Raw genomic sequence first — 23,863 nt, 5'->3', positions numbered from 1 at the left:
AAGTAGGAAAAAGAGTATAGCTCCTTCTAATGACTTAGGTGTGTCTTCACACTAGCATGATGGTGAAGATACGTGAATCAAGCTTCCCAAAGCTGGTCACACCCAAGGCTCTTCATTGGTGATGCTAGCCATGAGTCCTTGGTGTAAAGGTTGGAGCTTGGCTTGGAAATGGCAATTGAATGACCTTGTCTTGCTCCTACTTGATGATCTTTGGGGACTGGTTGATGCCGCATTGTTGTTCCGGGTCGGATACTTGCCGCCTACGCAAGCTGCTGGACACTGGTACCGATTGTCCGAGTGTCCGAGAGGTGTCCGAGAGGTGTCCGAGGGAAATCCGATCCCGTGCTCACATCACAATGGATCTCCGTACCATTGGACTATTTTCAGGACCAAATTTTGATGTTTAAAGGCTTTTAGGGTTTTTTATCCGGACACGATTTCAGGATCAAAAAATGTTTTGAACATGGTTATGGCTTGCTTTTCAAGTTTGGAAGTACGTCTAAAGTGACTAAACCGATACACATATTAAGTGGGACCCACATCGAATGATCCTCCAGTCTTCGGAAAATGGTATATGCGGTTTTATGGGATATACTCATGGATATGATCATAGTAGCACTAATACACTATATCGTGTCAGAATTCTTCAGTTATGCGTGTTTAGACGAGAATAATAAGTACTAGGACGAGTGACCTCTAAAAATTCCTCTCGTAGCATCCCTACACCAATCTATGCGCAAATTCACTCTAAAGCATATCGAAGTAGATTCAGGCCCAACTTTAACATCTCATCAAGCCCAAACAATCAGCAATATAAAGACAAAACCCAAGCAAATGCTCAGCCACGTCACTTTCCTCTCTGTCGCCTTACACCTCAAAGCATGTGAAGTTCCAAATGCCCCTTAGAAGAAAAGATTTAAGAAAACTAAACCTCGTGCTTAGCAATCGATTTGATTCTTTGCTATACCTAGCCCTATGAAATGATGACAAGGCAGACAAGTGTCGAATTCGAATATCGATCGTGTTGCATAAAATAAGCCCATGGGCAGACGTTGTAAATGTGTTAAAAAGGAGAAATACAAAGAAGAAAGTTTATTCTCGTCTTCTTTCTCTACTACTCAGTACGCAGATGACCATTAGTATATATATTTTTTTTTTACAATTATTGTCGTGGTTGTGTGGAAACAAAGAGACAAATGGTGAGAGTCACATGCATGCATGAGATTCATTCATAACGTCACATTATCCATTCTTTTTTTTTCTTCTTCTTTTAAGACTAAATCTTCAAAAGTGACAGAGTTCACGGGTTACACTGTTTTTACTACCAGCCAAATTCTACCCGCCAGCTTATAATTTGCGTCCATAACTTTATTTTGTTTTCTTCACCATATATATAAATAAATTGGAAGGACAAAATTATGGTACATTTAGTTTTATTATTTAATCATACAAAGTAGGTTTTATAGCTCTATTTATTTTTAACAGTATTATTTTATAAACTGAACTAAAAATTAGGTCAGATTATATTTTGCGAAAATGTCAATATAGAAAATAAAATGAATATTGTAACCACTAACCATTAATCAGAAATAGGACTATTAGATATACAACTATAATAATATGAACAAAACTACAAAGAGAATCATCTATCACATACACACGTCATTCAATCAATTCAAGAGTTGATAATTAAAGTACTAAGACCATTTTTACTCGGGTGAGCATTTCTCTTTAAAAAAAAATATTTTATTATATTTATTCATTTTTTATTTATTTTTTAAAAAATGTACCAATGAGCAAGTGACATGTTTCTATTTCTGCCCAAGCAACGATTCTTCCAGTCCTCCACCAAGCATCGATTCTTCCATATTTCTCTTCTCTCTCTTCCTTTTATTATTTTTTTATTTAAAGTAATTACAAGAGTAACCACCAGTAATGATGTCCTAAATTAATATTTTCTATACATATAGCTTTTTTCCATCAGTTAGTGAAAACTTACCAACATGTAATCTAATATATCTAATGAAACCCAACAATTTGGTTTGAAGATTTATCAATCTTTTATATATTTTTGGGGATTTTTACCAAAACTGATTCTCTTTTCTTATTTGTATAGGTAGAGACACAAACTAGCACCCAAAAGAAATTGCCTAAAATCGTTATTAAAAAAAAATGGACCTATCTCGCAAGGAACAAGAAAAAAGAGTGAGAACGATGTGTTTAATTATATCTTGTCTTGTTTCAAAAGAAAAAAAAAAATATATATATATATATATATATATATATATATATATCTTGTGACTATACAGAAATTATCAAAATTGAGAAATGGGAGGTGTCTTTTAAGTCAAATAATAATGACAAAGTCCCTTCTTAAATTGTCGCCCCAATTGGCCATTACATTACAAAAACATTTGGTTGTTCCCATTGTTTTCATCCATTAATTACAAATATGACTATGTCTAAGTTTTCCAAAACATTTGTATATCAATAATAATGTACTGACTATACTAAACGCTTAATTATAGAGTAGGCATTCTCTAATGTTAATAGACTAGAGCTTATGTATGTCGGGACAGTTCTCTAACTGATTCACGCGTTGATTTCACGATGTTTTTTTTTATATTTTAGCCAAATTTGATTTGAGATATAGGAGGAAAAAAATAGGTGCAAGATATGATTCTTAAAAGTTGATTGCAGTTTTCAAAAAAAGCTAACTTTTGACCATATAGGCAAATACGAACAATAAATTTTTTGGTATACATGAGATTATCACAATCGAGATCTTTCTGTCGTTAACATACACTTTATTGATAAATGCTTCTTTCGAAACAAATAATTATATGAGACAATAGTTAAACAAATAATTATTGACTTAATTAACCATACAGTATATGAGTATGCCGAAGAAATTCAAATAAAACTAACACTTCGTATGAAATTATCTATGGTGGATGGACAAAGCGTGAATTTTCTTTTTCTAAACAAAATGTTATGGATTAGAGGTATAGTAGAGCTGAACTTGCACTCTTCTGACTACCTATGTAAGTGGACGAAGCATATAAAACTATCCTTAAAACATTAACACAACACTTCGTATTTATAAATTTACAATGCAAAACAATTCCCTGACAAAAATCAAACTTTTGTAGGAAAGAATACTGTTGAGTATATAAATTCATCTTTCGTTAAAGCCCAATAGAAATTCAAAAATATGGAGAAGACAAATATAATGCCAATTGAGGAATGTGATGAGTACAACCCTTTGGTTTCTTTTTGTAACCAAGTGACATAACGTGCTTAATCAAATTTAATTTCAATCAACTAAATCACAGTTGCTTACATTTACATACAGTATTATTTGTAAAAATAAATATCTTAAATGAGTTTTTCTATAAAAGGGTACACGTACACTCATGTATCTTACTTACTCCTTTCTCAAACCCAAACCCTCATTCTAAAAAAATGGGGTCTCGCACTCAGAACCTCTCCTTTCTTGTTGTCCTCCTCCTCGGCTTCGTTGCCGTCTCCTATGCTTGCGACTGTAACCCTCCTAAACCATCACCAGCTCCTCACAAACCGCCAAAACATCCCGTCAAACCTCCTAAACCACCTGCTGTCAAGCCACCTAAACCACCGGCAGTGAAACCACCTACCCCAAAACCGCCCACCGTTAAACCCCACCCTAAACCACCCACCGTCAAACCCCATCCTAAACCACCCACCGTCAAACCCCATCCTAAACCCCCGACCGTCAAACCCCATCCTAAACCACCGGCAGTAAAACCACCAACCCCAAAACCGCCCACCGTCAAACCTCCCCACCCCAAACCTCACCCTTACCCGAAACCTCCCATCGTGAAACCGCCTACCAAGCCTCCTCCATCCACTCCTAAACCGCCCACCAAGCCTCCCCCGTCCACACCTAAACCACCTACGACCAAGCCTCCTCCGTCCACCCCTAAACCGCCCACCAAGCCTCCACCCGTTGTAACGCCGCCTACACCGTGCCCCCCAACAACACCAACACCAACCCCTCCCGTCGTAACGCCACCAACACCAACCCCTCCCGTCGTAACACCGCCAACGCCAACTCCACCCGTCGTAACTCCGCCAACACCAACCCCTCCCGTCGTAACACCGCCAACACCAACCCCACCCGTCGTAACACCACCAACACCAACCCCACCGGTCGTAACACCGCCAACACCAACACCACCCGTCGTAACACCGCCAACACCAACACCACCTGTGGTAACGCCACCAACACCAACCCCACCTGTGGTAACGCCGCCAACACCAACTCCTCCTATTCCCGAGACTTGCCCAATTGACACGTTGAAGCTAGGAGCGTGTGTGGACGTTCTTGGAGGTTTGATTCACATCGGGCTTGGGAAAAGCCACGCCAAGGAAGAGTGTTGTCCAGTTTTGGGAGGCTTACTTGACCTAGACGCAGCCGTTTGTTTATGTACCACTATTAAAGCCAAACTTCTCAACATCAACCTCATTCTTCCCATTGCTCTTGAGCTTCTTCTCGACTGTGGAAAAACTCCACCCCCTGGCTTCAAGTGTCCCGCTTAATCAATGTAAAGAGTTGAGAGAGTCTAAGGTTTCGTTACTTTTAAAAATTTGTTGGTTCATTATCTCTTTTGGTAATGGGAGGTTTAAATGCGTGTGCGCGACCTTGAATTTCATGTTTCATTTAATACAATAAAAAAAGGGGCTTGTAATTTGGGTTTGAGATCTCAATTTCTTTACGTTTTCATGTTATGTTGTACTTTTAAGAGGAAGAAAAAACTGTAAAACGATATAACTTTTTTCTAATATAAACAAGTTTGTATCTGTCTAATTTTGTTTTATTTACATATGTACGTACGTATTACTTATACGTGGTAGAGTACGTAGAAAAATGTGATTTTTATAGACATGGTCCATACGCATTGCAGTGATGCATTGGCGCCGCACAGCGCAGCTACTGACCAAGTACACATGTACGTATAAACAGACACGTATATCCATGCTAATAAATATATGATTATATATATAGTTTTGTCTCCAAACATTTGATAAATAGGATGAACCGTGAAAAAAAAAAGTAAAGAAAAGCTTAAATTTTAGAGTTTTAGACCAAGTTTATCGGTAGTATGTTAGTAAGGGGTTGTTAAATTTTATGTGAATTAATTGTGTTTTTTTAAATATAAGAATCCATGATCTCTTAGATAAAATTTTCTTATTTATTGGTAGTTTCTTATTTTGGATCTCTTATTTTTGAAAATATTGTTTTTTAAAATTTTTAAATTTTAATTAGAATAGAAGTGGTATAAATGTGTAAACATTTAAGATTTTATAAAATTAGAAAATAATGCATTTTAATTAATTTTCAAACATACACAACATAATAAAAACATTAATACATATTACAATAGAAGTGCAATTCATAAATGGACAAAGACCCAAGCAAAAAAAAAACAAAATTGAGGAAGAACCAAATAGAATAAAAGAGAGAATGACTTACAGAAAAAACTTTAAGCAGTGGACAAAGAGAAGACAAGAAGCTAGATGACTTGCTGCTCTTATCACAAGATACCGTAGTAGATTTTTGTGATGCTTCATCCGTTTTCGCCTCTGATTTCACATAAAGTCTTCCCCTTTCGCAGACCCATGTCCCGTTTCTTGAAATTTGTTTCGAGAATCGATGAGGTCAATGAGAATGGAACGTGGATGATGGAAACAACGCAATCGGAAAACAGAGAGTGATGTTAGCCACCGATGTTAACATTGGATTCCACAGAAACCCTAATTCCATCTCTTTTGATTTCATCTCCTTTGATTCCATTGCGAGTTTGATCGAGAGAGAGAGAGGGAGAAGGAGAGGAAGAGAAAGAAAAACAATTTGTCAATTTTTTCCGTTTTCAACAGAAACGTGACACGTATGGGTCTCTTATTCCAAATTTGAGTATATTATATAAGGGGCTCTCTTAAGTTTTTTTTTTACTTATGATTTATTTTTTTTAACTCAAAACCCTTAAAACTCTTCTAAGAGCTTACCGATAAAGATGCCCTTATAAATGGCTCTGTTCGGAAGCATGTTGCAGCGACCACGGCTGGCAACTGAATTTTTTTTTATTTTTTTTATGTGCTAGTTTTGTAATTATGAGTATTTTAAGGACTATAACTATAATTTAGAAAATTCTCAATAAAAATGTCGATTTTTATGCTGGAGAAGATAATACAAATTACATATCCGCAAAATTTTGGTGGCTTTTAAAATTCAGCGAGAGTCGCTGCTTTCAAAGTAACACTTTTGTGGTATTACCGTTTATTTTAGTGATTTCGAAACCTTCAAAATCAAGTGGTGCGACAAAAGTTCAAAGGAAATGAAGAGAGATGAAGGAGAAGTAAAAACAAATTTTTTATCACCAGTCATTGTCACTGCGACCGTCTCCCGAACATGGCCAGTATCTTGTACAATATAATTGTAACTGTTTGAGTGTCGACAATTATTATCATACATAACAAAATTCAATATGGTATAACTATACAACATATTTTATACAAATAGTACATGTATCAGGAATTTTAAGGTTTTTTTTTGTTTTGTTTCAAGGTACTATATTATATTCTTTTCTAATAAGTATAATTGGACTTTTGAGTTGAATATCAAAATAAGAAAAATAAAAATACAAAAAATCAGCATATGAAGATAAATAAACTATTAAAAATTGGTACAAAAATATGACCATCTATTTAGGCCAAGCTTACGTGGAATATGACCACAAAAATTAAGATATATCCGATACGTGATAGATCTTATATTGGGCTTAATTTTATAAATTTGGGCTTTATCCTTATCCATTAAATATATGTTTGGGCCTTCTGAAAAAAGCAAAAAAAAAAAAAAAAAGTTTTTTTCTTCTGTCTTGTCGAACAAGTTCGCATCTCAGAGGTCTTCGTCTATTTTGTAGAGAAACTAGAGAGAGCAAGCTCTCAGCAAAAATCAAAAGAACCCAAAACGAGAGAGAAGCTAACTCTTCTCAGGTAAGAAATTTCTGAAAATTCCAATGTCTTTGATTCTTCTTCTACTTTCTCCTTAGTTTCTCGGAATCTGCGTATCTTCGTTTCCTGTTTGAATTTGAGTTTGCTGGATCTGTATTGAGATAAGTATTTTTGCTACGAAATCTTCAAAATTTCGATGGAATTAGATAAACCCTAGCTTGATGCGATTCTTGGGGATTTGGTTCTGTTTAGTTTTTGGGTTTTTTTTACGGGAATCATTGATTGTCGATTAGGTAAGTGTTTTTGATTTGGATTCATCGTTCCTGTGATTTCATTTCTAAGGTTTTTGTTTGATCTCAAAGTAACAGAGATTGATAAAGCTAGTTCCTTTTAACGATTCTATTGTGGAAACGTGACCTAACTTAGTTTAGTTTTATTCTGAATTGATCTGTTGTGCTAATCGTTGTGATGTCAAAAACCCTAATTTTGGTGTTCTTGTTTGCCACAGTTTTGTTTATGCGAAAGCCGATGTATATGTAGTTTTCTGTTTGCAGATTCTCTAATTGTATGATGGGTTTAGAATGTTTCTGTTATGTCCATGGAGGTTTGTAGTTTGAAAAGTTCTTTATTTTCCTCATTATCTGTGTATGAAACTTGGGAGATTCAATTGCTTCCTTGCATGTTCCGATACTTTGCTTCTCTTTCTTGTCAAATGTTTTGAGGAAGTTCATATCTCTCCTGGAAACTATTGATGAGTTTATTGTTTCTGTTCAGTTAAGTTAGTAGGCTCAATCTTGTGAGAATAGGATTTGACAAATGCTTTTGTTGTTTTTTTAATCTGGTGTAGTTGTTAAAAGATGTCTCGGAGATATGATAGCCGTACTACAATCTTCTCCCCTGAAGGTCGTCTCTACCAAGTTGAGTATGCTATGGAGGCCATTGGAAACGCTGGTTCTGCAATTGGAATCTTATCCAAAGACGGAGTTGTGTTGATTGGTGAGAAGAAAGTCACCTCAAAACTTCTTCAAACCTCAACCTCTGCTGAAAAAATGTACAAGATTGATGACCATGTTGCCTGTGCCGTGGCTGGTATAATGTCTGATGCCAACATTCTCATCAACACGGCTCGCGTCCAAGCTCAACGCTACACCTTCATGTACCAAGAGCCCATGCCTGTTGAGCAGCTGGTTCAGTCTCTCTGTGACACGAAGCAGGGCTACACACAATTCGGTGGTCTTCGCCCCTTTGGAGTCTCTTTTCTTTTTGCAGGATGGGACAAGAACTTTGGGTTCCAACTATATATGAGTGACCCGAGTGGCAACTATGGTGGTTGGAAAGCTGCAGCCGTTGGAGCAAACAATCAGGCTGCTCAGTCTATTCTGAAACAGGACTACAAGGATGATGCAACTAGGGAAGAGGCTGTCGAGCTCGCCTTGAAGGTTCTGACCAAGACAATGGACAGTACGAGCTTAACATCTGAGAAGCTAGAGCTTGCTGAGGTGTATCTGACTCCATCCGGAAACGTCAAGTACCATGTTCACTCTCCTGAGTCGCTCACCAAGCTGTTGGTCAAACATGGTGTGACTCAACCCGCTGCTGAAACATCCTAAGTCCAAAAGTATCTCTAGACTTATTCCCTTGGTATGGTGTCTCGGCTCTTATGTTTGTAGTACTCTGTTTTACAGCTTTCCTTTTGAGTTTGAACTATGATGTTAACTATGGCGATGAAAATTTGACAATGTTATGAATTTATCTTCAATGCGTTCAGAGAAGTTTTATCTTTTTACTAGTGACTGTCGACGATCAAAGGAACAAATATATTATAGGTTAGTCTTAATTTCTTCAATTCATTACTTGAATACTAAGCTTTCATTATTGTCGTGCAATGTTTTACACGTAACGGCAATGCCTCCTCGGGTTCAACTGTTAAATTGAAGTTTTGATTTCGTCCAAAAAAATTGTTTTCTTTTCCAAGTACACGCAACTTCACATTGAGAATCTTGGAATCACAAAAGAGTAACGTTTAAGGAAGATTAATATCAAATCTTAAGTTTTCTTGGATTTTCCCTAATTATTTTCTTGCATTCTTGGTATTTAATACAAGTAAACTTTATATACTAACATCTGCATTACAAACTTTATATACTAAGTTTACAAACTTTATATACTAAGTTTGTATACTAACTTTATATACTTTATATACTTAGTAAACTTTACAAACTTTATATACTAAGTTTGTATAAGAACTTAAACATCTGCATAGAAAACGAATCTTTTCTTTACTTTTTCTTACGCACAACTTTGTGGCAGTAAACAACACTAGGAAAGATACATACAGTACTTTGAAACATGAGAAACAGATTGTAACTATAATTGACTCCTTATGCTCTCTATTACTCTATGTACAAATATCATCATAAGCTACGGCTTCAGTAATCAAGAACAGAGCTTAGGAAGCGATCTGTTGCTTCCTTTGCTCGAGTTCTTGGATCTCTTCTTGATAACTTCCATTTGATTCTGCATTTTCAAACACGCTCTCTCTAACTCCATAACCCTCCACTGAATCCCTTCAATATGTTCTTTCAGCTTCTCGTTATCTCCTGAAATCTCAACCTTCTCCATTTGGAGTATGAGCTGCTTCTGTTCTCGTTGTTCATCTAGTGTCTCAATTACCTGAAACTTCGGGTTACGCGATATTTTACTTCTTGATTCTCCTGAAAGCTTCTCGTAAGCTAATGTTCGTATCAGGCTGAGTTTTTCGCCATTGGTTAATCCAGTGTGAGCCTGAACAAGCCATCAAAACTGTTAATTCGTGTGATAAAGACTGAAACTTTCTTTTACATTTTGAGTGTTGAAACCTGAAACGTACCTCGAGATACATATCGATAGCACGATATATTTCTTCGTGTGATTCTCTGGCTGTATCTGGAACAAGTGTGAGGAGAGACAGAAACTTTGAAGGTTTCAAGCAATGATCAGGTGCTACTTCAGCTATGTATTGATCAATCAAGCTTGAGACTTTCTTCAACTGCAATCCTCCTCTTGCTCCGTCGAGGAAAGCTTTTGTGAATCTAATAACAAGATTCACATAGTACAAGTGACTAGACTTCGATGGAGATGGAACAAGAAGATTGTCTAGTGTTGCTTGATCCAGTTGGTTACCTATCATAAGCTCCAGCTTGTTCATAGTACTCTTGTTTATGTTCAATCCAAGAGCAAGCCTCAAAAATCCAAAAAGGCCCTTGCAAGGGACACAGCTTTGATCTAAGACACAAAGAGTATCGATGATGGTTTCAAGAATCTTTCTTTTCTCATGAGAAGTCGCTGAGCAAAACTTGACCTTCTGGTAATAGAACAAGAACCTACTTATGATGAGATTATCAAATTTTCTCGATACCATAAGCTTCAAGAACATGTCAACCAAACCAGGACTTAAAACAAGAACCTCATCAAACCACCACGTTAACCGAACAGAGCTATTCTTGAAACTCTCAGTGCTTTTACTGTCACAAGAAAACCGAAACAAGCTGCTATCTGGTGAACAAGCAGAAGCAGCACTAGAAGGACTCATTTCAACGGCTAAACACAGTTTCTCCACTAACGCATCCATCAACTTCGCGGCTAAAGACTCAGCTTCAGACGATGTTTCAACTTCTTGACACTGTTTTAGACTGAGAAGAAGCTCTGGCCAAGACCAATACCGAATCTCTTCCATACACTTCTCTGTTTGTTCCAAGACTTTAGAGACTTCCATGAACTTAGCAGCACAATGCATAAGGACTACATTCGAGGGCATCACAGCTAATCTACCGTTACTGTAGCAAAACCTCGATACAAGCTCGAAACTCTCCGCTCCACCGGGGAAATCATTAAAGATTACCTTGAGATTCCCATTGGAACAAGTTGATTTCCCAAGAAGCCTCTTGAATGTTGCAGAATAAGCACATATGATTTGCTGCAGATAAAAATTACAAACAAACTCATAAGTCATATATAATAAAAAACAGATTTGAGTAAGTTGAAACTTTAAGCCATGTTACTGTTTGTGATATAGAATAGGGCAAGGCAACAGTTATTACAACAAACAAGAGAGTAAAGGAAATAAATATCAACTACAAGAGAGAGGCTTCTCTGTGTTGTGTCTCCCAATCATTAAAGATGAACTCATAAATCAGTCACACAGAACAAAAAGGGAAGTGAATAGTAGTAACCAAGAAAAATCCAAATTGAGCCTCTTATCTTCTTCCCTCTATAGAAGTGCAACAAACATTTTGTTTGATTTAACAGAGAGAGGAACATGGGAGAAAGTCAAAGAGGAAATGTAAAGAAACAAAAAATGCAATAAATGGTGATGGAGACATCTTATACTCCATTATTCTCTTAACTAAATTAGATTTGAATCTATTGAGATTAATGTTAACTCAGACAAATCAGTTTACTGAAACAAAAAGAGAGATTTGTGTGCCCTCATTTTAAGGTAATTCGTTGAGAGGAACATTAAATGCTGAATGTAGCAGAGTCACACACAATACGTGAGCCGTCATAATGTTATCACAAGCTCAAAAACAAAACAAACACCAAACAAAAAAATGTTCTTTTTTTTCTTTTCAAGTCACAGTTTTGATTCAAGTTAGAACTTACATGAACTTGTTAAACGCAAGAACAAGAATTTAACTATACCCAGATAAGAAAAAGTGGGAATTAACATTGAGAAACAGTTAAAGTTTGGATTTTTGATCTTTAATTTAGCTTTCTGTAGAGGAAACAACTACTTACCTTATTGAGAAAGAGAGTTTCTTCTCCATTGATGTCAACTTCAAGATCAGAGCAACAAGCTTCCATAGTAGCCACCTCTCTGTAGCTTTCTTGATTTTTTCCCCCCAAAAGGTAAAGAAGTGAGGAAACAGTAGAGAGAGAGAGATGTGGATTTTATGCTGAGAAGAGAAAGAAGACAAAGAGCAAAGAAGCAAGAAAACTTTTGTTGGTTTTCTGATTGTCAGATTTTTGAGATATAAGTAAAGTCTTCTCTTCTCTTTAGATGTGTCTGTCAAGTCAATCGGTGAAGCACCCACAAAATTAGTGGTGGGTTCTTTTAGAGAGAGTTAATAAAGAGACCAAGAGCAACAAAGGCGTGTTCAAACAAACACCACTCTGTTCACTGTGTGTTATAATGTACAAAGACCAAAGAGAGAGAGAGAGAGAGAGAAAGAGAGGGGGAGACCTATTCTGACTCTCTGACACATTCTTGCTAATAAATTTGTTAGTACAAAAATTTGATTATTTGAGTAATGACAACGCATTTTATTACCTTTTTGATCATCAGCTGATCAATCAGTAATTAATCATGTATTTTTTTCATGTAAAGTTTATTTGTTTAATCAAAAAAATGGTGAAGCTTTTGAGGGTACTGTATGTTGTTCCTTTTCTCTCATCATGCTGTATTTTTTAATCTACCTCTAATCAACTTAATAAATTTTGATTATTTTACTTCATTGACCATCGTCGACCAAGACTTTAGCAAGAATCGTTCAGTGGTTTTTAAGTAAGTTGGATTCGATAGAAATCAGAATTAATTATTTATATGAGATGCTTCCAAATCAAAGCTATTTTTTTTTATTAAATCACTAATACTTTGTTTTAGTTCTACAATCAAAAAGATAAAAATAGTTTCCAAGAAAGGTTTTATTTATTTGTTGGTGTATTATATTTGAGCGTCTAGAGGAATATGATCTGGTGATGCAAAACTTTGTAAAGATTAGTAGTTCAAATCTCTCATTCAGCATAATCTTTTATTTCCGTTAAATACCAATATAGAAAAAATATTAATTATTGGACCCCGACCATAACAAAATTGGTACTATGTGGACCAAGCTAAAAATTGATTTATCTATCATACTACTATTTCTTGATTTTAATAATTAAAAAGGAAAACCAAATTGATTACATCGAGACGTTCATCAAAGACAAAAAAAAATTCATGAATATATATTTATTATCTTTGTTGATGATGACATGCAACTATGTATAACATCAATAATTCTTTATATATAGTATAATACTACTATAATGTATTATATATTATATATGATGTAATATCAATTTTCGTAAATAAAAATCATGTGTATTATTAATTTATTACGTTTGATGGCATAACTTGAAAAATAATAGTGAGAAAATAACAAGAGAAAAGTCGTTAATAAACGAGGCACCGCCACAGTAGAAGAAGGCTAAAAATAGCATTCGTTAGACGACATAAAAAGAGACTCGAAATGTGAGGTGTTTTTTAATGAAAACAAAATGATAAATTAATGTAAAATAAAAGTGTGATTTAGTTTCAACTGCTCATGCACTGAAGCTTTCCTAACGTGGTGGGCAAAAAAGCCATGGAACGGGGCTCACGTGACTTACACTCTGCAGAGACACTTTTATCCCTCATATCAAATGCTATTTACAACTACACAATATGTAAATTACTTTTTTCTTTTCATTATTGGTTTGGTTCGAATTGTATGTATATGTTATCAACTAATTCACATTAACCAAGAAGCTAAACGAAACCAAACTTATATCCAAAATACAATAATAAGGTTACTAGGTATAGGTAGACAGAGTGGAAGTTTAAATGTTTTAAGGTGCTTAATTACGTGAGACGCCAATATTGCTCACGTGGTGTGGAACCTAATAAAGTAACAGCAATCATACCATTTTTTTACGTTAGATAAAAAGGTTCATCGATCAACCAAACATATATATACTTTATAAATTCATTTAACAAAACTATTAATTCACTTGGTAAGTTTTTTTTTTTTTGTTTTTTTAATTCACTTGGTAAGTTGATATAGCACTATACACAAATATACCAATATAAATATATACGGAACTACGAGAACCACCAATGCATTGCAAATGACTCACAAGTCACAAAGTTTTCTGCCTAACTAAACTAATGAACCATTGTGATTGCGTTGTATGTAATTCACTACCATATGTGTGTGTTGCGGGCTACATTGGTCGACCGGTACATATGTATTATATTTTTTTATGGTATAAACAAATCCCTGAGTTTTGGGTCATGTGGTCATCTCTTACCTTTTGCTTGAATATGCTTTGGAGGGATTCCTACTTTTGTTTTCTTTTCTTTTTTTAAGATTAGAAAAATGTACGTATGATCATTTCTCGAACGATCACTTGTAAGATTTAAAACACACCTTCTAACTAACTTATATGTTATTGTATTAAAACATTGATAGTAAAACACATGCGACATTGAGAATCTTCCCCCTCCATGTATTGCTCATGAATCATGTGAAATTGTGACATGGTATAACTCGGTATTGAAGAAGTCAAGCTTATTTTGGATAGCATCATAGAGAAAACCATTGAGTTATTAGTTTCCGACGAGCATATTTGCAGTAGATATAGTCGTGTACTTAACATCTCCTAATATGTCATGATCACACTTTACTTGGTTTAAGAATGTTACATGAATCGAATATTCTTTATAAAAAGTTGTCAAAGGTTTTGGGATATGCGACAAAAAAAATGTTTTGGGAAATGTATATCTTTCTCCTTTTAAACTAGGGGTGGGCAAAAAAACCGAAATCCAAAAAACCGAACCGAACCAAACCAAAATAATAGGTTTGGTTTGGTTATGGTTAAGTCTAAAAATCCGTTTGGTTTTCATTTTAGTTAAGCATTTGGTTTAGGTTTAGTCTGGTTAAAAACCGTAAAACCGAATGGTCTTTTTGGTTTTTTAAAAAAATTTAGGATAAATTAGATATAATTAGTTTCTCCAACTTATAACTTTAAATTGTATAACAATATCAATATTTTTTTCTTTATTGGGCTTATAGTTATTGATCTCTTAGTAATCTATCGAATTACAAAACTAAATTTGGATTCTATTTTTTTTTTTATGTTTAGGTTTTACTTTTATGTTTATTTTTAGTTATGTATCAACTATCTATTTTTTAAAAGTATAAAATAACCATTAAAAACCGGAACCAAACCGAAACCGAACCGAACTGTGATACATATGGTTTTTATATGGTTTCATTTTTTATGAAACCGAAAAAACCATAAACCGAAAAAACCTAACCGTAACCAAACCGAATTATATATGGTTTCTTTATGGTTCCATTTTTATAAAACCAAAAAAACCGTAAACTGAAAAAACCGAACCTAAACCAAACCGAAAAACCGAACGCCCACCCGTATTTAAACCGGCGAAAATGGACGACACGGACAAAAAAAGAAGACCCGGAGAAAATGCTTTTAGTAACGCTCAAAATACAAATTTGAAAAATGTCTAGATTTAATGGGCCTTTTGGCCCAAAAAAACATTATTACTCGGGTTAAAGTATATTTTTTACCGCCAAGGTAGAAGAGATGTTGCCGGGGTCAAGTTGTTCTATTCAAGACATTTCTTCGTTTCCGATTCAAACTCTGTCCAAACAACAACAAAAAAAAAAACAACCCGTAACCTCAACCTGTGAAAAGACACATGACTCTAAGAAGTATGACGCATCTCAAGCTCACATACAATTTATAAAAAAAAAAGTAAACACCGGGTCCAAAATAACAAAAATGTAACATTTCATTCATTTTACAGACGCCTAAGCTAGAGAAAATGCATTGAGTACACTGAAGATAACATTGTCAATACAAAGGTTCTGATCTATTTTTCATCATCGTCCACAGATATATTTAGTGGGCCTCTTAGCCCAAATAGAAACAATCTACACATTCGGGTTTAATATATCAATTTTTGCCATCGTAGTGTGTCATACAATGTATGCGGTGAATGGTGATATAAGAGCATGGACATCGGTTAGGGACAATTTTTGGTCCCTCAAATTTATTAGTATTATTTTGAAAGTTTCTTATTTTTAGTATGACCATTGGTGTCTATTTGTATTTGGTCCCCTGAATAAAATAATAATATTTTGAAAGTTTAAACATTAATCGAATTGTACCTTTGGCTATGTACAAACCAGCCAAAATCGAATTCCATGAAACAATGTTTCTACAAGTGGTCTCATCAAATACTCTAAATGCTGAATCAACATCATATCCTTTGGCATACATCACTCTGTACATACAAATGACCTGTTAGAAGCAACCAACATGTTCACATAACCCGTGTTTTGATGAAAACCAAAAGGACTAAGAAGAAGACGAGACGTTGTAGTACCTGTAGCAACATACTCTGGAGCTGCGTAACCTTGTGTACCCATAACCCGTGTTGTGATTTCTCACTCGAGTATCCATTCTCAATCTCTTTAGCTTTACCTTCTACATCAACTGAGGGTAGATTAACCGGAGCCAACGCCATTTGCCAGATTGAGATTCCAATTGACTCCAGCACAATCTGCATTTAAACAAAAATGAGATTAGAACAAACGACCAGAAGGCAGAGGAGAAACTAACTAATTTGTGAATTTGTTAGATCACACACACACAACAAACAAACAAAACGCTGGTGATCACAAATTCGCAGACCCACTTTAGATCACACAAAGTGCAAAACTAAACACTGATAGAAATTCTCAGTCTTGTCCGTAAGGGGCTCACATTAAAAAGATGAATTGAGTAAATTGGTTTCTGCTTAAATATGAAAACCTTCCTGCAATATAAAAAGATGAATTGAGGTAAAATACTATGAATGGAACTAGAACCATATTGCTGCAAACAAAAAGACAAAATCTGTGTCACTTCTTGTTGCTACATAATGGAATCAAAAGGAAATGGATTAAACGTTTGCTCTAACTTATCATATAACTCAAAACTCATTCAAGATCATAGATTCAACTAAACAACAGAAAGGTGTTCCTTAAACAAGACACATTACAATTTTCACACACATGTTATCACAAATCTACCATATATTCAACAGAAATGAGAACACTGCTAATCTTGGTTCATTAATATTGAATCAACTAATCAACAGAAACGTGTACCCAACCACAAACAAGACACATTACCATTTCCATACACAAGTTATCACACACTAATGCAGGGTGTGAAGATATAAGAGACACTAACCCAAGAACAGAGAAGAAAGTGAGAACCGTAGGTTTCAGCTGCATCCAATAACCAACGAGAATAGCACCACGGAGCTCAATAACCGGAAGCGTGGCTAAAGCAAACACCACAGCTTCGTCTGGCCAACCAAACTGGCGAAGAGTGGCGGCGATTCTGAGACCAAAGCTCGATGATTTGATTGAATCAGTAGCCGCTTTGGCATCTCCAGACCTAGCAAACCAAAGCAAAGAGAACGAAGCCCACAACACAACGCATATCACGAATTTCACAGGGTTCACACCAATTGACGGAAGCTGGATGACGGAAGCTCGACGTTTTGATTCAATTTCGGAGAAGTCGAGAACTTTCTCTCGATAAATTTTTTGTGTTTACCCTAGACAAATTCTTCTTCCAATCAGAAACAAGCACGTGGCCAAGTCGACGGAAGAAAAACGTCCCCAACGAAGATACGTTTCTTCGTTAATTGGCTATTTTCCATTTATTTTTAAAACAAAAAACATGAAGGACAGCCCAAAACAACGGCGATGCACATGGTCTAACATTCACGTCAATCTTGAACACACACACATGTGCAATCGCTTTCTCCAAATTCTTGTGTTACATGCCTAGTCTTAAAATGTGGTATCTCATAACGTTTAAGAGTAACGCTTTTAAGAAAGGTTCATTCTATAATTCTTCCCATTTTCTATAACACACTCAAATTATTTTGTTTTTAAAAACAAATTCTCTCTGTCACTGTCTCACGAGTCACGAACAAAGTAATGCAAAAAAAAAAAAAAAAAAAACATTACGAATTTGATTTAACAGAAACTTTGGCATTCACGGTTAAAGGAACAGTACACGTGCCTATGCCTCCCAAAAAAAAGAAGAAAAAGCTTTACAGAAACATCATTACGAATGGCACAAATCCGTAGATCAGAATTTGTTTCACTACCTGACAAAAATCCCTGTCCCTAGGATCAGAGTCTCATCTGATCCAACGGTTCATATTTTATTCAGTACAATACCCTGAAACCGCCTGACCAATTTGTACCACAGCGACAAACAGTCGACAATAAAAACATTATAACAGAATCACCTTCGTTCCTCGTGTCGCCGCCTATTCCATTTAACCCAATCAATTAACGCCACGTGGATAATCTTCTTACTAATTATTTCCTTCTTTCTCCCTTTCACCCAATCATCAAAAGCCACGTGGATATCTCTCTGCTCTATTCTCTTCTTCTACAGTCTTCACACACGCTTCGTTCTCATCTTCTCCTCCTCTCTCACTTTTTTTTTTTTTTGCTTTCGCCGGAGAAAAAAAAATGGAGTCTTCAGCTTACGAGTTCGACTCGCTCTCTGACTTACCACCTCTTCCCGAAGAGTACAAACCGACCGTCGTGGACTACTCACGAAGCTTCGATTCCTTACCACCGTTCCCACCTTCCGATTTCACTTTCTCCGACCACCACCACCAACACTACCTCGACTCGTCTCTCTCGCTTTCAGACTCGCTCTTCCTCGACTCAACTCTCTCTCTCCTCAACCGTCACCACCTCTCTAAGTCACCTCGTTTGGAGCAGAACCTCTTTTACGAACCCATTCGTTTCAATCAGCTCTTTCCCAACAACGACTCCGCCGCCGCACCGTTTCTTCACTTGCCAGATCTCAAATCCATCGAACAAACCGTGGAAGAGCCGACACTGACGACGATGGAGCTCTTTCCATCTCTCTGCCCTCCTCCTCCAGCCGCGAAACGTCACAAGAAGCTTCACTCTTCTACTTCTTCAACAACCTCCGGATCTCCGACGGCGTCTTCGTCTCACAACACCAACGACGGCGGTCGCAAACGTAAGACGATCTCGAACAAGATCAGAACACTGGAGAAACTCATGCCGTGGGAGAGAAAAATGAGTTTAGCGGTGATTCTAGAAGAAGCTCACAAGTACATTAAGTTTCTCCAATCTCAAATCGCTTCACTCCTTTGGATGCCTCTTGACTCAGTCTACAACACCGCCGGAGAAGTTGGAGAATCTGATCTGCTTAAATCTCTGACACGTCAACAGATCCTACAGGTTCTTGCGAACTCGCCAGGTTCACGAAACCTGCTCTCCACTCACGGTCTTTGCGTCTTCTCTTACGAACAGCTTCTTACCCTTAAGGCTATGACCAGAAACCTCTGAACCACACACACCAAAAAAAACTCTGTTTTGTTTTCATTTTCTTAGAATGATCATAGAAAGCTACATAGCGTTTTTAATGGCGATGGAACTCAAGAGTTTTGATATAGAAGTTTAGTATTACGCCATTGTTTTGGAGTAAATGAAAACATTAGCTGAATGTTTCATAATTAAAGTTCATAAACCAAAACATAAACGAGCACATCAAAAGATCAAAGTTGTCACAAGATCATCAAAACAGATTAAAACCAAAGTTGCTTCATTTCATGGTGGAAGCAAGTAGATCAAGCATCTCGTTACCCAAATCCTGCTCCTTAATACACAAAGCTTTCCATCCATCATTCAACTCTTTAGCCTTGTCATCACCAATAAGCTTCACTCTCTCAAAAGCATCGTCTTCAGAAATCAAACCTTGAGCTACTATAATCTCCACCAACTCCTTCAGATACGGATACTTAACCCAGAACTCATCCTCACTTTCTGTAAAAAAACGCATACTCAAAAAACATTGATACGAACATGATTACACAAGGTTCTCAAAATTAAATCTACCAAAAAATAGTATCAGTTTACGTTACAACAACCTCACAGAACTCGATCGATGTTTTTTTTTTTTTCAGAGTAGAAGAAACAGAGGAAAACAGAGTGATGAGTGTACGTACCTTCGTCATGTTCGAGGTTGGAGAGAGGAGAAGAGAGAGATCCTGCGTTTGTGTTGACTAACTCGGAGGATTCGACTTCTTCCATGGATTCGTCGTCATCAGATGAATAGGAAATCTCGGAGAGGTTGAACTCGTCGTCAGATGATTCATGTGGAGAGTTGATGAGGAAGTGAATCGGAACCGCCATTGTTGTTTGAGTTTTGAGCTCGAAGACTCGATTTTTTTTTTTTTTTTTGTGAAGAAGGAGAAGCAAAAGGTGTGTGCTTGTGTTGTTGTGTGTGTCTCGTCAATTTTTATATATTTGTCAATTTTATTTTACAGAGTAATTTTCTGTAAAAATAAATAATGAAATGTTTTCTAAAATTTTGTTCAGCTGACGTGGGTTTGATAACCGGTTCTAGAAGAATATGGAAGGAAACCCAATAACCAAACTGAACCGAAAATGGCTAAATCCACAAAGAAAGAAGTGGTCTCATACGTAGTAGTATTGCTCTTCCAACTTAGAGAATTTGTTGACCGTCTAAGAGAACTTTGGATCAGAGGGTTCATGAGAGAAAGAGACAACTTCCCAATTGGTAAGTGGAAACATCACATCAAAAACCAAACTCACAGATTTGTATTCGGATTTGGGGGAGAGTTTCTTGAGTTGAGAGAGGCTTTGGATCTTCGTGGTATAGGTTTGAGTGGGATCCTTGATTTTTTATACATCAAAATCAGGTTTAAAGTGTTAAACTCTACTTGCTGTGTAATTGGGCTCATGGCCGCCAGCCAATATGGGCCGTAAAAGCCCCTTTGTGTAACCAATCCTATCCACACGTCATCAACGATTTTTGTTTTTAGTCCCTTTACTCTTTTTTTTTTTTTTTTGGGTTCCTTGCAGTTGAAATAACAATATATATAAATCGAAGATTGATATCATTATCAAGGAACCCTAATTAAGTTAAGTCTTTTTCTTTACGATTCCCTTGTGGTTTATCAAAAGGATGGGCACCGCAGTACTGGACGCAAAAACTTCATCGTTAAGAGAACATCCTCCTTCTTCATATTCCATCAAGTTTGAGAATCTCACAGAACTCGACGATGACAAATACGAATCAAGTCTTTTCGCGGTCGGCGGGTACAACTGGTATGTATGGTCACCAAAAAAGTTATTCTTTTTTCACTTATTGTATACTTAACTAATTGTATAGTTTCCAAGAAACATGAAGAAGAGCTGGATATACAAAAGAGTTCACTTTTAGTGAGTAGTTTGGAGATAAGAATTTGACTGGAATTGTGGTTTGTGTTTTTATTGATATACTTGTAAAACATAGAACTCTATAAATTATGTATATGTGATGATATGAATTCACATATTTCATGAAGCACAGAGAATTATTTGGCCTATATATAATTCTGTTCGAATTGTTTTTAGGAGATTGGTTATATATCCAAAAGGAAACGCAAAAGACGAAGGGAGTGGATTTATTTCAATGTATGTGGAGATTGATAGCGCAAACCTCTTGTCAACACCACTAACTGATGTGTTTGCATATCTCATATTCTTTGTCTACAACAAGAAAGCAGACAAATACTTTACTATTAAAGGTATCTAATTAATACTCCATGTTTCACATATACATTGGTCATTTGCTTCTCTTTTACTTTACTCATCAACAATATATATGATCTCACTATTATAGATACAGAATTGAAGCGGTTCAATGCATTAAGAACGGTGTGGGGAATGTCTCAAGTGCTTTCTCTTGAAACTTTCAACGACCCTAAAGCCGGATATATCTTCGAGGGAGAACAATGTGAATTTGGTATTGATGTCTTGGTTGCTCCATCCCTTGCTAAATGGGAAGTCGTGTCCTTTAATCCGAAAATCCGTAATCCCAAGTTCTCGTGGACTCTCAAGAAATTTAAAGAGTTGAAAGAGGATTCTTACAACTCGGATAACTTTATGGTAGGAGGAAGACAATGGTGAGGGAGTCTAAGAAAATTTTGGTTGATTTTTCCATATTATTAATTTGTACACATACATATGCATTTGTGAATGTTAACAAGGGCAACAAATTGTTATATAGGTTTCTAAAACTGCACCCGAACGGCGATGCTAGAGCCAAAGGCAAGTCCGTGTCCATTTATTTGACTCTAAGGGATGATAAGACACTCAACGCAGAGGAGAAAATCTACACGCGAGCACATCTCACAATTGTAGATTCTCGTGGAACCACTCACGTCTCTGGGACTTGTATGTTGAACACTATTTACATCATCATCTTCTAAGTTTCTTTAATTTTTTTTTTCTACTCTTCATTGATTCATGATTCATTATTCTTTTTCGTCCCTTGTTGACTATTTTTTATTAATAAGCCTGCTTATATATATTTTCTAACTATGTTTTGCAGTGAACTACTGGTACACAAAGCTAAACTCAGGCTTTGGTTGGTCTACATTTGCGTCTTTAGATAAACTTCGGGAGGCGTACTTGGACAACGAGGGCTCTTTGAATGTAGAGATTGAATTTATAGTTGTTTCTTCCACCAAATACTCTCCCAGTATCTGAATTCTGCTTTAGAAAATCATGTGTTAAATTATTTTATTGATATTTTTTAGATTTTATTTTAGTTTATTTGATTACAACAAAAATAAAATATTTTGTTTTAAAAAATATTAACATTGTAAAAAGATAATTTTAAAAAATTACAGAATTAAAAAAAAATACCTAGTTTTTTAAAATAATTATAAAGAGATTATTTATATATATATATATATATATTTCATAAAATTCAAAATCATACTATTATTTACTTATTTTTTATTTTAAGTGATTAATTCTACAAAAAATATAGAAAAAGCGATTACGGAAAATGTACAGTTATTTATTAATTCTAAATTTTGTAAATACTCACTTCTATATAAACATAGATCGTCTCATATTTAAATAATTTATCCAAAAATATTGCTATCAACTTTGTTTAATTAAGAATTTTTTTTAATGGGAAGGTATATTTTTCTTATTTTTTAAAACCAAAATTTTCTCCTAATTTCTCCTTTTTCAATGTAAGATTAATATGCTGACCCAAAAAAAGATTAATATATGTGTTTTCTTTTCCTTATACTGTATTTTAAAAATTATTGTAGTATTATTAGATTGTTTTATTTGATTTATATTTTCATCTTTGAATTATTTGGAATTCATATATTATCGTGCTTATAATTTTTTATTGTTTCTTTAATTATGCCAAATATTTTTTCTTCTAATTTCTCAAGCTTGATTGGTTGGTCATAACTCTTTTTTTTTTGCAAACATAATTGTTACCATTATTCATTCAATCCCAAAGGGATATGTAGATTGAAAAAACATAAATCGTTGTTGATAGATCCATAAGAGCTCAAAGACAGTGATACCCTGGTTTGCGGAAAGGTTTAAAAGAATTGATTTAGCCACATATGTCACTAAAATGCACTTATTCCTTTGATCAAGGATACTGAGAGAACTTCATTATGGGTGACCTTCCTGGAAGTGATTGTCGGAACTGCGCGAGTGAGGACAAAACACAAGAAAATATAATTAGTTTATTTGTAGGGTCGATAAACAAGTTTTCAAAGCCTCCCAGACATGGCCATCGAATATGGGTGTGTGCACGGGACAGGAATAGATGTAGAGCCCACTTAGGAAGGTGGGCTCATGGACTGAGAGTGGACATGACTCACTAAGAAAGGTAGCGGTTGAGGCGTTACAGAGACAAATGCTACATCATGGTGTATCAAAGTCACTTCCACGAATACACCGGGAAATTTAACATTAGTTACTATCAAAATATTTTGTGACGTTAGAAAAATGTTTTTACTTTCATTGGTTGTCGGAGCAAGCCATTTTGAGATAGCAAAAAGACGTGAACATTTTCTCTCTAGACAGGAGGAGGACAGAGCCGAGGTTCTCTCTATGGTGGAGAAGATTGAACACAAAATTATCTCCCAAAGGGAGGAAGGTGGAGGAGGTTGGACGCA

General features: G+C 35.7%; 5 protein-coding genes and 1 pseudogene across 8 annotated transcripts; 4 read left to right on the top strand and 2 right to left on the bottom strand.

Annotated features, from left to right (window-relative positions):
* The first annotated feature begins 3,278 nt into the window (after positions 1–3,278).
* LOC104787121 (uncharacterized) lies at positions 3,279–4,849 on the top strand. Its single transcript, XM_087489196.1, has one exon. It carries the CDS (start codon positions 3,466–3,468, stop codon positions 4,579–4,581), a length of 1,116 nt encoding a protein of 371 aa, XP_087345322.1. The 5' UTR covers positions 3,279–3,465; the 3' UTR covers positions 4,582–4,849.
* Positions 4,850–6,901: 2,052 nt separating this feature from the next.
* On the top strand, positions 6,902–8,755 carry LOC104746656 (proteasome subunit alpha type-4-A). The gene is made up of 2 exons (XM_010468175.3): positions 6,902–7,038; positions 7,844–8,755. The coding sequence occupies exon 2, from the start codon at positions 7,854–7,856 to the stop codon at positions 8,604–8,606; it is 753 nt and encodes a 250-aa protein (XP_010466477.1). The 5' UTR covers positions 6,902–7,038; positions 7,844–7,853; the 3' UTR covers positions 8,607–8,755.
* Positions 8,756–9,252: 497 nt separating this feature from the next.
* On the bottom strand, positions 9,253–12,372 carry LOC104746654 (BTB/POZ domain-containing protein At3g22104). Of its 3 annotated transcripts, none has more exons than XM_010468173.3 (3): positions 11,773–12,372; positions 9,866–10,951; positions 9,253–9,780 (listed from the first exon to the last, which is right to left on the bottom strand). In XM_010468173.3, the coding sequence occupies exons 1-3, from the start codon at positions 11,836–11,838 to the stop codon at positions 9,433–9,435; spliced, it is 1,500 nt and encodes a 499-aa protein (XP_010466475.1). In that variant the 5' UTR covers positions 11,839–12,372; the 3' UTR covers positions 9,253–9,432. The 3 variants fall into 3 exon arrangements, with proteins under 3 accessions (XP_010466475.1, XP_010466476.1, XP_087345320.1); XM_010468174.3 differs by lacking the exon at positions 11,773–12,372 and adding an exon at positions 11,208–11,414; XM_087489194.1 differs by lacking the exon at positions 11,773–12,372 and adding an exon at positions 11,076–11,247.
* A 5,954-nt stretch (positions 12,373–18,326) lies between these two features.
* Positions 18,327–19,319, top strand: LOC104746652 (transcription factor bHLH117 pseudogene; annotated as a pseudogene). Its single transcript, XR_015581894.1, has one exon. The product of XR_015581894.1 is annotated as a transcription factor bHLH117 pseudogene (transcript).
* Positions 19,302–20,163, bottom strand: LOC104746653 (uncharacterized). The gene is made up of 2 exons (XM_010468172.3): positions 19,865–20,163; positions 19,302–19,682 (listed from the first exon to the last, which is right to left on the bottom strand). Exons 1-2 carry the CDS (start codon positions 20,049–20,051, stop codon positions 19,462–19,464), a joined length of 408 nt encoding a protein of 135 aa, XP_010466474.1. The 5' UTR covers positions 20,052–20,163; the 3' UTR covers positions 19,302–19,461.
* A 621-nt stretch (positions 20,164–20,784) lies between these two features.
* On the top strand, positions 20,785–22,571 carry LOC104746651 (MATH domain and coiled-coil domain-containing protein At3g58370-like). The gene is made up of 5 exons (XM_087487672.1): positions 20,785–20,990; positions 21,279–21,451; positions 21,547–21,829; positions 21,934–22,100; positions 22,258–22,571. The coding sequence occupies exons 1-5, from the start codon at positions 20,848–20,850 to the stop codon at positions 22,413–22,415; spliced, it is 924 nt and encodes a 307-aa protein (XP_087343798.1). The 5' UTR covers positions 20,785–20,847; the 3' UTR covers positions 22,416–22,571.
* The last annotated feature ends 1,292 nt before the right edge of the window (positions 22,572–23,863 follow it).

The sequence above is a fragment of the Camelina sativa genome, chromosome 15, assembly GCF_030686135.1.
Source record: "Camelina sativa cultivar CO46 ecotype springtype chromosome 15, ASM3068613v1".
Lineage (NCBI taxonomy): Eukaryota > Viridiplantae > Streptophyta > Magnoliopsida > Brassicales > Brassicaceae > Camelina > Camelina sativa.
The sequence above is the reverse complement of the archived record's forward strand: the minus strand, read 5'-3'. Positions and strand labels throughout refer to the sequence as shown.

What these genes read in the sequence shown, in the direction of transcription:
- LOC104787121 (XM_087489196.1), top strand. Translation starts at nt 3,466, where the DNA reads ATGGGGTCTCGCACTCAGAACCTCTCCTTTCTTGTTGTCCTCCTCCTC.
- LOC104746656 (XM_010468175.3), top strand. Translation starts at nt 7,854, where the DNA reads ATGTCTCGGAGATATGATAGCCGTACTACAATCTTCTCCCCTGAAGGT.
- LOC104746654 (XM_010468173.3), bottom strand. Translation starts at nt 11,838, where the DNA reads ATGGAAGCTTGTTGCTCTGATCTTGAAGTTGACATCAATGGAGAAGAA. An exon ending in AAACTCTCTTTCTCAATAAG is followed by an intron (nt 10,952 to 11,772) that starts GTAAGTAGTTGT and finishes TTTTATCTGCAG; the next exon opens with CAAATCATATGTGCTTATTC. An exon ending in CTATCGATATGTATCTCGAG is followed by an intron (nt 9,781 to 9,865) that starts GTACGTTTCAGG and finishes TGGCTTGTTCAG; the next exon opens with GCTCACACTGGATTAACCAA.
- LOC104746653 (XM_010468172.3), bottom strand. Translation starts at nt 20,051, where the DNA reads ATGGCGGTTCCGATTCACTTCCTCATCAACTCTCCACATGAATCATCT. An exon ending in CAACCTCGAACATGACGAAG is followed by an intron (nt 19,683 to 19,864) that starts GTACGTACACTC and finishes GTTTTTTTACAG; the next exon opens with AAAGTGAGGATGAGTTCTGG.
- LOC104746651 (XM_087487672.1), top strand. Translation starts at nt 20,848, where the DNA reads ATGGGCACCGCAGTACTGGACGCAAAAACTTCATCGTTAAGAGAACAT. An exon ending in ATGGTAGGAGGAAGACAATG is followed by an intron (nt 21,830 to 21,933) that starts GTGAGGGAGTCT and finishes ATTGTTATATAG; the next exon opens with GTTTCTAAAACTGCACCCGA. An exon ending in CACTCACGTCTCTGGGACTT is followed by an intron (nt 22,101 to 22,257) that starts GTATGTTGAACA and finishes TATGTTTTGCAG; the next exon opens with TGAACTACTGGTACACAAAG.